Source organism: Rhopalosiphum padi, chromosome 2, assembly GCF_020882245.1.
Source record: "Rhopalosiphum padi isolate XX-2018 chromosome 2, ASM2088224v1, whole genome shotgun sequence".
NCBI lineage: Eukaryota > Metazoa > Arthropoda > Insecta > Hemiptera > Aphididae > Rhopalosiphum > Rhopalosiphum padi.
In genome coordinates this window covers 68069734-68087037 of record NC_083598.1, presented here as the reverse complement: position 1 = coordinate 68087037, position 17304 = coordinate 68069734, and the positions used below count along the sequence as shown (strand labels likewise).

The window sequence follows — 17304 nt, the reverse complement described above, 5'->3', positions numbered from 1 at the left end:
TTAATGATAATCAGCGAATATTATATTTATGTTTCGATATATATATATATATATTTAATTTCTAGCTTTTGAATAAATTATTATAATTTAAAGAAAGAGTACCTATAGTTTTCTTATAGTATGATCTACGATGAATTGTTTCAATAATTAAAAACTACAATTACAATTGTTTTCATCAAGAATGATTTATTATATTGTTTATTGATCGTTAAATATACGAAACAGCTTTAAATATTAAAAATAAAACGAAAATATTTATTTAATAGTATTCAGTGTTGTACAACTACACGTCTACACGACTACACGCAATAGTCAACAGATAATATTAGATAGTAATAAAACGCTGCAAGTTATAGTTTTGACACTATAATATTGAACATTTAACGTTCTATAATATATAAATAACTAATGATTAGTATAATAATATTAGAAAATAAAAATGTATACATCATACAATTGTATATTAAATACTGAATGAAAGGTCAACTGTGATCTGTCAAATTATCGTTAAACTACTATTTATGTAGGACGTTGGACTATTGTTGTAATTTGTGTTCAAATTTGTGAATTGAAAAAACACTGATTTTTTTTTTATTATTCCTCGAACCAGTTAAAGAAATGTATTAACACAAAATTAAATGTTGTCCATGGTAGCGTTTTTTTCATGAGAAAGTTTTTTTCTGTTACCTAGTTAGGATTGAATAAAATTATATTGCAGTACCTATACACTTTTTAGTAAGCGTAACTATTTAACGTATTTGTTATTTTCTTCCGTATTATGAAACCCAATGCGTTTTGCGCGCATTTCAAATCATTGTTATCTAACAAGATTCAATACATTTTAGGTATGTAGGTACTATAATATTGTACATATTATAGTTAAAAATATAACAAAATAACGCAAGCACGATAAAATTAATTTAAAAATGTATTTATTGAAATTTTTTTTAAATTTTGTTCTCAATTTAATATTTATTATTTCTTATCAACTACCTACTTTTATTTTTTTACCTAAGTTATTAAATTTAATCATTTTAAAATGAATTTTTCGATTGTATAAAAGTGTTTATAACAAAAGGCTACTTTATTTAAAGAATAATGTGTTTAATAAACACATAAGTATAACAGAAATAAATAAATTATTGTTACACATTATATTTCTTTTAAAATTTGTAATATAATATTGATTGCAAAATAATTTTTGTATTTTGATTAATAACGTTTTTATTTCTAAGCATGCGGCGCATGCTGAGCATACCTGGAGAATTCGCTACTGGTGTTTATTAGATCGTATTATATATTCACTGTTCTCATTATTATATTATATATTATTCTGAAATAACAATTTTCTTTATTTTATTATAAAAAATATTATGAGAATATGTTACATAATATTAGTGTTTGTATATTTTATATGTGAAAATCTATGTAGTTTGAAAATAAATTATAGTGAACACAAGTTATATGCTATAGGTACATATTCCTTCTATCTCTATTGTTACTCATTTATAATAATGAAATATAATTTCGTTCAAATTAAAAATTAATTGTGTGTTTATGTTATTGCATTTACTTATAAAATATTATTTAGAATGAGTTGGTAAAAAATGTGGAATTAATTTTAAAAAAGCTATCGAATGGAAATGAAGAAACGCTTTAGGCATTGAACAACGACTTAACTATAAATGATTTTCGGTCAACGGTTGTTCGATTATTAATATTCTGAGATACTTAACTTCGATTTTAAAAGAGCTTAACAGCCTTTAGGTAATAATTAAATTGCAAAGTAAATTAATAACAAAAATGGGTAATCCTGTGCTATATACATCAAGTGTCGAGTAAGTCATTATTAAAAGTGTACTAGATTTGAATTCAATGATATATCATTGTAAACGAAAAACAATTCTAAGCGGAAACGGTTATCAGCCTATATCATCAACTATTGTTTTTTTTTTTTACATATAGATATAGCTATTAAAGTCATTCATTTTACTTTTAGTATTACAGTAAGTTAATACAATTTTTTCTGAAAATATTATATATATTATGAGAAGCCAGAGAAGCTATATATTTTAAAATTTCAAACATTTCTACCCAAAAAATAATTAATCTTATATTTTTTAATGATACGCATAAATATTAAATAGTAAACATATATAATCACAATATGTTTGGTTAAGAGTAACTGTAGTTGCAGTTCATAAAATTTTAGTACTTAATATTATTGACTATAAATAGTACTTATAATCAATGGGTAACATTGATAAAAAAAAAGAATTATTAATTTGAAAAAAATTATGTTTTTGTAATAGTGATTGGTACGGGCCGATAGCATATAATAATAATACGCGCCCATGGACACCAACTAAAACTTGCGCACCACTAGCACCTAAGACTTAAAGATATTCTGGAATAGCAGGGTGTTTAATGGTGTAATAGCTCGAGCAGCAATGATTGGGAACGTCCCCCAAATGCCAAATACTGTCGAGCTATGTATTGCGTGTTGTGTTGTTGTTTAATAGATGTCTTGTATATAACGTATAAGTGTGTGTATATGTATGTGTGTAGACTTACTAATTGACAAAGGTAACTAAAAAATGGTAAATCAATAGATATATAGTAATAAATATATGGTATAATAAAATAATAATAAATAATAGATAACGCCGATTACGTTTTGGCCCAACAAGGTTAGCGCCTGCACAATATAATAATTAATAATAGATAGTGGCGATTCGCGCCTATGCAAATATAATAAATTAATGTGGCAATTAGCACTCACAGTAAAAAGTTTATATAAAATAATGTTCACTAAGACGGACGGTTCCACGACGACGAGAAATTTCGGACTGGCTATAAAACTTAAGTGATAATAATATTATAATATTTTATCGGTCGACGGACGATGATGTGTCGTTGCGTAATTAGCATGTTATATAATAAATTCACAATGACAATAAAATATAAAAATGAAACATATAAGTTGTGCATGTGTGTGTGTATGTGTGTGTGTGTGTGTGTGTATGTGTGTCCAACTATTCCATTATATGACTTGAGAGCCGAGAACGCACATAGATATTATAAATTATAATATCTATATGCGTGATGATGCGGAAGTCTCGTTGATACTTGTCGCCAATTATAATAATACCTTAACTGCCTTATTGGCTCAAACGCCTCAAACAGTGATGATATACAGTCTATACTCTATATTATATGCGATTTTATTTGGTACGTATTGGATGAGGAAACAGGTGGCTCATCAATATGTGTTCATGGTGATAAGCATCAATCATCTGTAAATGCGCCATACATAATACATTATAATACATATTATCATATATTATATAGTAATATGAGTTTATAATTATGACCATTAATTTATAATTAGCTATACTAAATATAATAATCCCATATAATCCTGTATAATATATACTTTAATTGTTGAGATAAGATTTAGGTATCTTAATTTAATGAGTAAACATTTTAAACATTTAAAACGTGTTTGTTTGAACAAAAATACATTGACCCGGTTGTGGCGATTTATAACAATAATTGTTCAAACAATTATTGTTTACGCCTCAGAGTTCCTATACGACATTGGTGGTTGACAGCAACGACTAGGGAAAATACAATACAAGTAATAATAAATATATCAACAGGTGCCTAGGACAAAATAATAAAATTCGAAAAAAATATAAATTATTAAATTATAAGAACAAAAATGATAGGTAATCGATCAGCGATAGTATAACAAGTAAATAGCTGCAACATAAAGACTAGAATAAGGAGATAAAATTCATACGGACACCCACTTAAAAAACGTCCCATAATGAGTTGTAAGATTAACGTTCGTAAAAGATTAAACTATCACAGGTGTGCGGTCGCAAAGGTAGCTACTTTAATCCACGTAGTAATGTAGTAATATAGGGATTATTCATTGCTTAGGTAATGTTTTTTTTGAAAAACGATCTATTGTACATTTTATAACTTGTAAAATTACGCATTCACACATGTATATTTATGTGTATATTTCGTAAAAAAATTTATTATTGCTTAAATAATTAGTTAATCTGTTATTAGATTTGTTCATTAGCAAAAATTAACGTTCATTTGATTATGGTTTATTATAATTAGTACTCAGTACTATCTTACTGGGTCTGAATAATGTTTATATAGGTTATAATTTATAATTCAGTGTTGTAACCAGGAGACAGAGGGCAATGGAAGCACTCGAAATCTTTTTTTATTTTTTAGCTAGCAGTAGTTTATTGTACAAACATTTTTTATAAGTTATATTATTAATATACATATTTATATAGTTCAAGATAAATCTATGCGATAATGATAAATTATTTGTAATTACTAATTTGTATTTATAAATGTCAAATTGTAATGATAAGCACTGATTTTAGATAAGAATTACAAGTGGATCCTATTTTGGTTGTGAACACGATTATAGTTTGATTATTTATTACATAATTTAAATTCGTTTAGCAGCTTCACCGTAGTCTCCTTTATTTTCAACTAGGTATCTTATTTGTGTAAGGTCAGCTATGGTTTTTAAATATTATATGTTTGATAAAAGATGAAAGTTATGATTTTGTATTCTTGTTAGTAAATTGTGTTAATATTCTAACAAAAAAATGAAAATTTGTGTTAACAAGACATATTGGTATAATGATATTAATATACTTATTTTAATTAATACATTAATCTATGGCTTACAATAATATTAATACTAATTAATAATTATATTATAAATATGTTAAATGTATGGGTACAATATAGTTGTTAACATAATTGAAGTCATAAAAAAGTATATGTGTAGACTAGTAAAAATTTTATAAACAAAGAGGTCGTAAAGTAATAAGTAATAAGTAGGATTCTAGCATTGCGAAAAAAAATTAAGCGCCCCCCTCCCCCCAAAAAAAATTCTCACCGTCATTGGTTTATATAATTATATTATACATTTATACATAGTAATATTTTTTATATTATTTATTTTGTTATATTAGTAACCGAATAACCTGTCTGTTGTGTCTTATAACCAGGCTCGTAACAATGGATTTAATTTTGGATTCTGAGCATTGAGCAGTGCGAGAAACGTATATTGATTTTATAATAAATGATTTTTTTATGTCTGAGGATACATTTCGAGGCAGTAAAAATGGCATGAAAACCTACGTTCGAACAATATTGTATTATTGTTATGTATAATATGTAAAATACCTATATTTTTAAGAAACATGTACAATTTATAATTGCTGTTAACATTTTTTGTTTTTAAAAAAACATTGATAAGTAAAAATTATTCCCTGTAAAAGATAATTTATATTTATTTATGTTATAGTTTTTCAATTACAACTTTTAATCTTTTAATTTGACAAACTTTATAAATATAATATCTAACTTAAATAAGTGCACTTATTGCAAGCTGTGTTGTATTAGATAAAAAATTAACCAGTGCTCGAATTGGGGGGGGGGGCGCCGGTGGACAGAGTCCGCTTTCATTTTTTTATAAATTTCAGCATCCCCCTTCATTTAATTAAGCGAGGAAAAATACTAGCTTTATAGTACCTTACTACATGCATTAGGACTTATTTTTTTTTATAACATTTGATGTTCAAATTTTTACAAAATTGTTAGAAATTAGGAAAATTCGCAAATTATTTTGTAGTTAAAAAATAAAAATGTATAACAATACAATTTTAATAGCCAAGGTTTTTAAATTGAATACAAGGTTCTTTATAAGCTTATTTAGAAACCTAGAAATATTAAATATACAAATAATTATAATTATAATATTAAATAGGTATAATACTTAAATACAGTCATCAAATTTAGTTATTGGAATGCGCCAAAATTCACTTAAACCTTTCTAAAAATAAGTAATAACCCTATAATTATGCCTGAACTAATATATTGATCGACAGCGATCATCATCAGACAATCAGTTGAAAAATCACTTAGAACTACCCAGTACTCACCATGTCCATTCCGGTAGATGAACAAAGTCAAGTTGTTGTTCTATAGAACTATAATATCAACAACGTCTTTGATAAGCAATAATAATAGTATTAAAACTGTTGTAAAAAAGGTATGAAATTTCAATAGAATTACAGTTTTAAATCGTGTATAATTTAAATGCAACACCAACATAGATAGATAATATTATTATATACTACTTAATATAATCAATTTTATTATACTCATTGGTCACACTTATACGTTTATTCACTTATATTGTACCAAATTAACTCAAAATATACTATAAAAAATATAATTCAATTATACAATTACACAATATTACACATTATTATAATTAATATTATCAAATGGTAATGTCTTGGAGAGATTTGACGATTTTTATTATTGATTTCTAATCAAAATTATTTTCATAGGTATGAATGAGTATATTATTATAGATGAGGGTGTGTGTTTATTTTTTATACTAGACAAATTTGATATTTGCACAATCAATAGAACCTACTCCTTTTAAACGACAGCAGTAAACCACTTTGGAGACTAGGAGACTAGATAATTACATCAAACTAATAAGTTCAATCATTTTATGTAGGTACCTACACTATTATATCTCAACATGGAAAATCTTAACGTTATGATGTAAATATTGTAAATGATGTAATGTATATTACTGATTTTTGATTATAAATTACCATATTTTATTTCGATGAAGTTTGGATCAAGAAAACTAGATGTTTATAATTTTATACTATGTGTGTGTGTGTGTGTGTGTGTGTGTGTGTGTGTGTGTGTGTGTGTGTGTGGTGTGTAAACAGATTTACCTGATAATTAATTCTCTAAAATTTTAATTGTACCTACCTAGTACCTAGTATGCTTTAATTTCAGATAATAACAAATTCAGAATTTGAGAATAATATAAGTCATACAAACGAAATAATAGAATATTATTATTAAAACTACAGCTATTTGGTCGAAAACAGGAAGAGTTCATATTCAATAGTAAGCTTAGAATTGGCGCCCATATATAGACTGTCCCCGGAAATCCGGTAAATATGTATATTTTATTATTATATATAGTTACACTAGCAATTCATATATACCTAGTGGCAAGTAAACCCACGCATACATATATTACTATCTATTACTATCTATTTATATGCTATTTATAAATTCAAAATATATAATCTTGTAAAGACCGGGATGTTCTTATCGGTTATTCGAGACATTTTTCAAATATATAATCCTTTTAACGAATAGTCTGCATTATTTTTCATTTTTAAATAAGAAAAAGAAATTTGATCTAGTTTTGAAAATTTAAATATGTATCATTATTTATTACATCATGTAATTATATTATTTTTTTTACATTCAAGATTGACACAATAGCCATCAACTTTTACTATTCACGTCGAACGTATAATTAATAAAACTATGTGTAACATAACAATAGCTATGTGTATTTATGCCTGGGTGGCTGTGTATCTATCTGAAAAACAAATATTTATAAAGTGCTTTTCTTATGTCATATTTAAATATTTTTATTTATTTAGTCACCGATCATCATAAATTAGTTTTAGATTCTGAACGGAGTAATGAATGTATTAATTTATATTTATATTTATTTATATTTTATGTTAGAAAAAATGTTTCCATCTTCAACTCAGAACTCTGAAGTGGTTTCGGATAGATTATGTGATTTACCTAATTGGTTTTTGAGTGGTGAAAATTCCTAGTGTTTTTTTTCATAATAATCGCGAAAAACGTCTGTGTAAAACTAATTTTTTTTTAAATCTAAAATTTCCAACAAAGGTTTAAATTACCATTTGTTATAGGTACACGATACAATTTTCAAACTATTTTTACGACTTTTTTTTATGATAATTAGTTTAGGCTATAATATAGTAATTTTACATTTTCGATTAATTTAGTTTATTTCTATAAATGTCGATACAAAATTGTTCACTTAATCAAAAACACTGAAAACTGTATACAAGGTTTCTTGAGTTTTTATTATAGCCATTAAATATTTTAAAATTATTTTAGAAATAAATAGGTATTTCTTACAAGCATTTAACGTTTACATTTTGACATGATTAGTTAAAATATATAAACACAATTTTTTTTATAGACAAATGAAGTATTCTTTTTGAAGTTCCAATTATGACGAATGTCAATATTCAAATGAAGAATATAAAATAAATTTAGTTATTTTTGTGTAATTCAAAATATTTTTCTTGGGAAATTGAAACTTTTACGTATATTATTAATAAATTTATATTAATATATATTGTTATTATTATTATATAACATATAATAATGTAAATTGTATATTATAATATTTTATACACACAATGACATTTTCAAAACATTAAGATTGTTTTTATGCTATTCTCTAAACTGATTTATAGTTTATATCGTATATTAGTGTGTTATTCAAAATAGTAAAGTATAAAGCTATTATACCTAATTATAAACAATATATTTATATGCATATATGATAATAATTTGACAAAGCATCTTTGCTTAGAATCGTTTTTTGAAAGCAATGATCTATCATTAAATTAAAATTTAAAAATCCATTACAGTGACTCTATGACCAAGTAGGTACACTAGATTTCTACTCTACGAGTACAACAGAGCGGTTACATACTTATTTACATATTCTTTTACCTTTTTTTATTTAGATTTTTTTGGAACATTCATACCTGGAAATAAGTAAGTACATTAGTATAAAGTAATTAGTAATAGTAATCACTTACAATGTAAGTCTTTCATTCAATTACATCAGTAAATATTTTTTCTTACATTTTGAGAATTACATAAAGTTATTTTCATAGGTTGGGGGGAAAGTAAATCGTTATCAGTCGTTCTTTTTTACAACATGCTTAAGCATATGTTTATAATATTATAATCTTATTATTATTTAAACATTATTATAATCCTAGCTTATATTATATTAATCATTAAAAGATAATTTGTAATATTGTACTTAAAACTGTTTATCTCACTCTCACAAAGAATTTGTGAATAATAAAGGTAGCATAATGTACACCTTCTTGGTCATTGGAAAATAGGCGACATGTTTAATCAGACAGAGAAATGATAAGACTATAGCATACGTATATAAGAATCTTTCGTTAGATTTTTGTCACATTACTTACCAGTCATCATGCTATATCGTATTGTTACTCCCTTGTGAAACGACTAGAATCACGCGAAGACGGTTTAAAATTGAAGGACACATAAATATGGAGAAAAAGTTCGGTGAAGACTGATTGACCGGTGCCAAAAATATCACGGTTAATGGTTATATCTATTTAAGTCGGGTTCACAGCGGTGAATTGTCTGCCGTATAGCATTCAAAAGTTAAACTCTGCCCAACTCACGGACCACGGTAGATCATTCATGGTTAGCGATTTTTGCCATGATTAAAAATTATAATGGCCAATTTATTAGAATACGATACAAGGAACATGACATAATAGAATTGAGAATACATGACAGACGATATAACTTGCCTGTGTGGCTTTGTACGCCTTTATACCAAAACCAAATGAACCGCACGTGTTCACTGAATTAATATCACGGTAGAAATAACTGATTTTATACCAAGGTTTAGGTGGCCAAATTATTTGATGGTTAAAATCGGTTCACGGTAGCTACATCGTCTGTTGTGTCGTGTCCTTGTATTCTGATAGGCCGTTATAATCATGGAGCACTTCAGCACGGTAAAATTCGTCATTCACTAACTATAATTTTAAGTTGACTGTTGAGCAGAGTTCAACTTTTGGACACAACACAACAGACAACTTACAATATTATATAGTTATGACTTATGAACCAGGCTTGAATGTTATATTCAATAAAATTCGTTTGGGAAGAAATAATTATATGTGTGAAAATTCAATGTTATAAAAATTTGAACTCCAAATGCTGCACACAAAAATGCATATGGCTTTCCGTTAAATTTTTTTTCATATATTGAAAAACTTATAAACAATGTTATATTTAAATTTTTAATCTTAAGTATGCTTAGTTAGTAATTTTTTTTTTATATATTTCTAACTACCAAATAACTTGTATTTTGTCAAAATTCTAAGTTAAAATACTTATAATACCTAAAATATTGTAAATATAAATTTTCAATAATTTTTATTGGGAAATGAACCAGTTATTATAGGAATCTTATATTAAATTTGCAAGCACTTTTACTCATTAATAATTTTTTTTTTTTTGAAGAAAAAAAATCGAAAATTTCAACTGTCCATCAATTCGGTCAAAATCTGGCTTATCGTAAAAATAATTGATTTTCTTTAATTTTTTGTTTGTTTTTCTCGATTACCAAAAAACAAATACTAGATATTTTTAATATTAACCTCTAAGTACAAACTAGATTCAATTTTCTATCCATTATCACTCACAGTTGAAAATTGAAACATTTTATCGACAACTTATCATCGTGTTGTGTGTTCTCAAATACACGAAAAAGAAAACACATTATAATAGTGAAATCAATACATTCATCGCTTCGCTTAGAATATTTAAAAAGTCTGACAAATTGTTTTTTCTGTATCTACAGCGCTGATTTTCAATCGTTTTCGATCAATCTGTTTTAAGGTCGCCACGATGACACCGTCTAAGAATTAGTGCGTTAAGTATTGTGCACTGCGACGATATTCCGGTAAAACAAGTCCTCTTTACACTATCTATATAGCCATATAGGTACGTATATTTTGTGAGCTTTATCGTGTTTGGTCCGAGAGTCCGTCGAAACGTATTGTCCGTTAGGTGTTAGAATTGTTTATCGAGGACATAGGCGTGTCTAGGCCTCATTCGTAGGTCGTGCACAGGAGTGGCATATCCAAGATGATGAGGTTACTGAACTAGAATTATAAATTTTTATAGTCTTATAAATATAAACGTTACAAGTCCACACGATTAAAATTAAAAAAATATTATATGAAATTGGAAACTGAGAAAAAAATAAGGTTATATTATGCACCACAATTTATAATGTAAGTTAGACAGGGCCGTATTTAAGGGGTGGTTCGGAGGGGCAATAGCCCTCCCTGGAATATGTCAAGAGGCGCCAAAATTTTTACGGAGACTATAAAAAAGTAGTAATATCGACTATCGTCAAAATTGTACTGTGTTGTGTTCTGTTTTCTGTAGTGCTGTTTTGTGAAGTCCACTGTAAAACTGATTTACTATGTTAAAGTTTCATTTATAAGATTCATATTAAAATATATTATACCTACTTATATAGTTATACTTAATATATTTATAATTTATATATAATGAATCAAAAAAAAAAACTTAGCGGAGCTGCAAACAAAAAAAGAAAATTGCAAATAGAAAATAATATTTCAAAACTACCAAAAATATTTGATTTTTTTTCAAAAAATGAAATATGAAAATGATTTGAAAAGTATTTTATGTTTATTTTATATATTATTAGCGTAGTACCTATATTCTGTTATTTTTTACCTTTTTTTAATATATTAATAATATTTACCAGGCCACTGCATTTGTTTGTTTGTTTTTTTTTTTTTTTTTTAATTTAATTTATCTAAATACTAAATCCAGATACCACAAATCCCTATAATTAGTATATTAGTAGTATTACTCACCAACTAGTTTTAAATTTAATTATAAGCAAAGTGGGGGGACGCTAAAATTTTGTTGCCCACGGGCGCCAAAATCTTAAATACGGCCCTGAAGTTAGATCAAATTTCGCAGGTCATGCCTGTGCAAGACAGGCAAGACCCGTAAACACGCCTATGATCGAGGATTACATCAAGGCGTACCAAAAAGACACACTTCAGTAACTCATGTTTGTTTATTCATTAATTGCTTAAACTAGAATACCCTTTCCTCTTCTTGACAAATGCTATTATTTAAAATATATTGTACTGAAACTACATAATTTATAAGTGACAAGTTGGTTATGTGAAATGCTGGACTTAGGGTGGTGGTGGTGGGGGGGGGGTTGACGCGGGAGAACTGAGTACCTTAACTATTTTTTTGGATATACTAGCGTACCCCTTCTTTCCTAGGGTGAACCCTCATGATTTTGAGTTATATTAATATGATAGGGACGCTACTTTTTAAAAGTAGTTAGAGTACTATTATTTTTTTTTCCAAGTCAAGCACTGATGGTGTATAATAGGTATAATATAGGCTTGTAAAATCCTGTTTGTATCATTCTGAAATTATTAGGTATACACGAATAAATTCACTTGTTTGCCACATAAATGTATCATGCATGTATTTTAACAAATTAAGAATGATAAAGAAAAAAAATCGAAAGAAATCATTAGGCTTTAAGTTATAGTCTTCCTATAGTATTTAATGCTAGGATAATCTCATGTATTATTACCTTCTTACCAACTTTCTTAGGTACAAAATGTACAGTACATGAAGTAAATTTGCATTCAGTAGAATTAATTTCGTATATGTTATGTTGGAATACGTTGTTAAAGTGAATTCACTTATATAATCAAATTTGAATGTAAAGAATATTGTCCTTTATACATTTTCATTTTTAAGGAAGTGTGTTTAGTGATGATGACTGATGAGTATGTAAAATCTTAAAATTCTCATAACTTGCTTTAAAATTAAAATAACGAAAAAACCGATAAAAGAACATAATATATATTTTCCATATATTTTATAATAGGCAAATGTATTGTAATATTAAAAAAAAATATTTCAACTAGGTATTTTACACTTAGTACATTTTTGAGATACTTATAGATTTATAACAAAATTTTAAGGGATGCAGCAGTATGTAAACTTTTTTGATCCACGACACTCAAATTGATTTCGACGAGGCAACCACCCTTCCTATCAACATTATAGAAGTGTATAATATATTATACTTATTTTATGTATATAACTTTTTAATTTTGCTGTTAAATTATTGGTAACCCTCAGGTTGTGTGTGCACCACTGTTTTAGTGCATTCAATTCACAGTCCTTATTGCAGTTCACCACTACAATTCGTATATCATTGTAAAATGTTTAAATTCTAGTCAAGCCTTTTATGCATTAGATTAGATGCTACAATATTAAATTATCACATTATATTTTATGCACAGCGTTAAAACTTGGAACTTAGTTGAGTATTTTTTTTGAAACTGTTCAGCAGACATCTTTAAATTTTACCATTTTATATTTATTTAAAAATGTAAATATATCAGTCTGTTTTTGAACAATTTGAGTATGTATGCAATTATAATGTAGAAGTTAAAATGTTTTAATATTCATGACATATATATGATCATCGTGTATTTCACATGCTGTAGTACAGATGAAATAATTGAAATTGGTGAAATTGTTCTTTGAATATTGTAGGTAGCACAGTCCAATACATTGAAATCTATAATCACTTTCCTCCTAAGACAATTTTGGTAGTAAGCAGGGAGGTTACTTTGAAATAGTTGAATCCATAAACTATAGTAGGTTTGATCAAATCTTTTGATGCCAATTATGATTAGTACTGATTAAAGTTAACTGGAATCAAAACGGCATTGATTATGGATTACTCGATAGCTGGCACATACAACAGTAATATTTTAAAACAACTTAGTCAAACCATTATTAAGGATGGGCATAAAAGGAAAATGTTCTGTTATATGAATTTAGAATTAGAAACATTACCTACAATAAATAAATAATAAAACCATTTTTTTTTTTAATTATATTTTTATATACCTTTACATAGTACATTATTACACAAATTCTAAACATTACATCAAATTACATCAAATTACACAGAGAACTATAATTTATATAATATTACTAATATATATATTTTTTTAATTTATATAATATAACAAATATTATAATTTTTTTTTAGGTTTTTTTTTTGTCGTGCACATAGCATTAAAATTTTAACTTCAAATAAACACGATAACTACAAATTCAAATGTTACACTATACCAATACACAAAAAAAAGATTTTAAGTTTGAATATACAGGCGTTATAATATATATGTATATATTTATATAGTAGTAATATATACTAAAAATATTAATTTAATTATTAAGTTTTCATTACATTAATTAAATACCACTACGATATTTCCTTAGTAAATCGAATAGGGTCTATAAAATAATAATGTTTATATTTAAACCACAGCAAAAAGCTGTTTTGAATTTCTTATAAAAAAAAAAAAAAATAATAATAATAATAATAATAATTGTTTACACACATAGTGAAAGAAATTCATACACTGATAGTCATTAGAAATAACAAAAAAAAAAACTAACAAAATGTCAATTAGAATAAAAAACCTAATAAAAATTAATAACTTTTTAACATTATTTTCATATATTTATAAATATTATATAATGGAAATAATAATGAACAATTTTACTTACACTGTCGAAATATTAATAAACCTTTACACATCAGTCTTGCTATGAAATATATAACTTTTATACGTTTTCTTTACACTGCCAATATTAAATTGTTAATAGTTAACCCCATACAAATTTACATAGGAATAATAAATTAAAATACAGATAGACAAATTAAAAATTCTAACCGTTGTATGGTCATAGAGTAAACAGGCTGTGTTTTTCATTTTATTTATATACGTGTATTCTACTTAAAACTTTAAAAGTTTATGTCATTAATCATTTATACTGAAAATAATATGTTCACCATGCATATATCGCACATTAACATTGCTACAATAATCTAACTATTATTTTATTAGTTATACACATATATAGAAAAAAATAAGATGATAATAGACAAAAAATTATAATTAAAAATAAATCTAAAAATATAAATCAAAATATATTTATAATATTATTATATTAGTACTAAACTAGTGTAAATAGATTACGAGGGGATTAAAAGGAATATGGGAATATTTTTTCATTTATTTATATCATTATTATTATATTTAATACTATTAATTATTTATTTTAACAGCTATTCCAAATATTAATAAGAAACATTATACTTTTAATTTTTAAAGTGGAAAAAATCAGTACCTACACTTTACGCTCATATCAATGAATTAGTTACTAAATAAGAATTTTATGAGACATTTGTTATATTATGCAGATCATACACTAAATGTGTCTTGAAAAACAACTATCTGATCAATTTAATGACATGAATGATGGGCAGGGGATAGTATTTCACACATAAATACAGCCCAATTTATTGAAAATAAAATATTAATGAGGTGTACATGGTTCTAATAATTAAAGGATGCGTATAATGTAGTTAAAAAAGAAATACAAATATAAATTACATATGTGGTTAATTTTTAGAAATATTATATATTAACATATATAAAAATGTGTAAATTAATAGTTCTGAATGCAAAAATTGTATAATCCGTTATTAATGGAATTTATATTTTAAAATAATGATTGCGTATAATTAAACGAGTATAAATAAAAATGCAAATGTATAAAACTGCGATATCTTTTAAAAATGGAAAGTTTCTAGATGAAGGCAACAACCAAGACAACAGTTTTATTTTAATTAACTTGCAATAGAAGTTGAAATAAATAATAATGAATTTCTGATAAACAATATTGTTATTTGTTGAAGCAAAATTTGCAATTATAAGTTCATAGATGGGTACATGTCCATTATATTAAAAAAAAAAGATTAATTACACATTATACTAAAAATTAGCAGTCTTAATTTTTTTTTATTTTTTAGATGTTTCATACATATTTAACCAAAACATAAAAATATAATATTAATTTTAAAATGTTTAATTTTTCCAGCCTGTTAAAGGAGCTTAATAGTGTTATTTGTGTGTTTATATGTTTAATGCATAAATTGGAAAGAAAAGAAAACTTTTATAATTTATCACTTGAGAAAAAAAGATTATGTTCACATTTCTTCATTATGTACATATTATCAGGAACATCGTAGTCTAACTTATGCGTCTATGAAAAACACGTTTCGAGTTTTATAAAATTATATAAAATTATTAGTTATTACGAATGACAGGATAATTTTTGTATATATATAAAAACATAAATTTATATACACATTTATCACCAATTTTTTTTCAGTACGGATAGAATAATAATAAAAATAAAAAATAATTGTGTACCCAAAACTGGTAGGATTTAGCTTACAGATTTTTCATATACAACATAAACATAATGGCTTTCACAGATTTAAAAATATGCAATTTTATACATTTATATATATATATATATATAACAAGAAAAAAAAAACAAGCATTGTAGCGATTAAATGTGTACATTATATAATTTCTTTATACAGCGTATTTATAAAAAAAAATTACAGGAATGAATTACTTTCGATTTATAGGTATATATGCATAATATTTATATAGAAAAAGAAACTTGATTTTATATTACAGAAAACAAACAAAACTTCACTATCAAAATCTAATTTAAACCCTGTTTAAAAAATTAAATGAAATACTATATAATAATAATAAAAAAAAAAAAAATGATATACAAAATATTATACACAATCATTTGTTAAGTTAAAAAAAAAATTATTTAAAAAGATGACCCGGTTTTTTTTTGTACACTATGATATATGATTGGAAGCAAAATATACATGAACGCTGTATAAGAAATTCACTAAGGTCACAAAAATGGGGTGCTAATTTTTTTCAATATACATACCTTGTAAACGTCACTATATTAGAACTTGTTAAAAAAAAATTGTCGTATTTGCCATATTGTATTCAAAGTGTAATTAATATTAAGATATATTAAAGCCCCACACTAATAAGCTAATTAGTAATTATTTACTTTTTTTTTTTGTTTCTAACAAATAATAATAAAAAAACCATCCAAATCCACGTATTGCTAACTAAATTTGGATACTAATCTTTTTAACGCACGAAAATTAAGTTAAACCCACTAACTTTGAGTAATAATAATATAGTAATTTAAAAATAAAAGAAAAATAATTAGAACTTAATTTGGATTCAAAATACTAATTAAGGGATACAATAATAATAAAAAAAAAAATTGTAGTAGAAAATATAGAACTGTTTAAAGCACTCCATTTGTTGGTGGTCCAATAGGTCCCAATTCAGATACAGGCACTGATTGTTGGTTGCTCTTCATGAAGTACTTTTCCAATTTGGAAATAATGTGCTTGCCATATGTGTACTTGCGCAGTGATGCAAAATGAGGACGGATTTTGTGCATGAGCACCTTACGTTGAGAAGATTCGCATACATCTAACATTTTTTGCACTACATAATTGGCATATTGATCTTTCATCATTACATGTAAAGCGCTAGATAGTGGGAAAAAAAATATTAATAACAATATAAATTGAGT

At 25.6% G+C, this 17304-nt stretch overlaps 1 protein-coding gene across 11 annotated transcripts in view; it reads right to left on the bottom strand.

Moving 5' to 3' along the window:
• Window positions 1-14163: 14163 nt before the first annotated feature.
• Window positions 14164-17304, bottom strand: part of LOC132921237 (maternal protein pumilio) — a 100768-nt gene continuing 97627 nt past the window's right edge. For all 11 annotated transcript variants that reach the window (XM_060984139.1, XM_060984143.1, XM_060984144.1 and 8 more), the window contains one exon: window positions 14164-17260. In XM_060984139.1, the coding sequence (XP_060840122.1) occupies window positions 17011-17260 (250 nt within the window). In that variant the 3' untranslated portion in view covers window positions 14164-17010. The remainder of the gene's footprint in view (window positions 17261-17304) is intronic.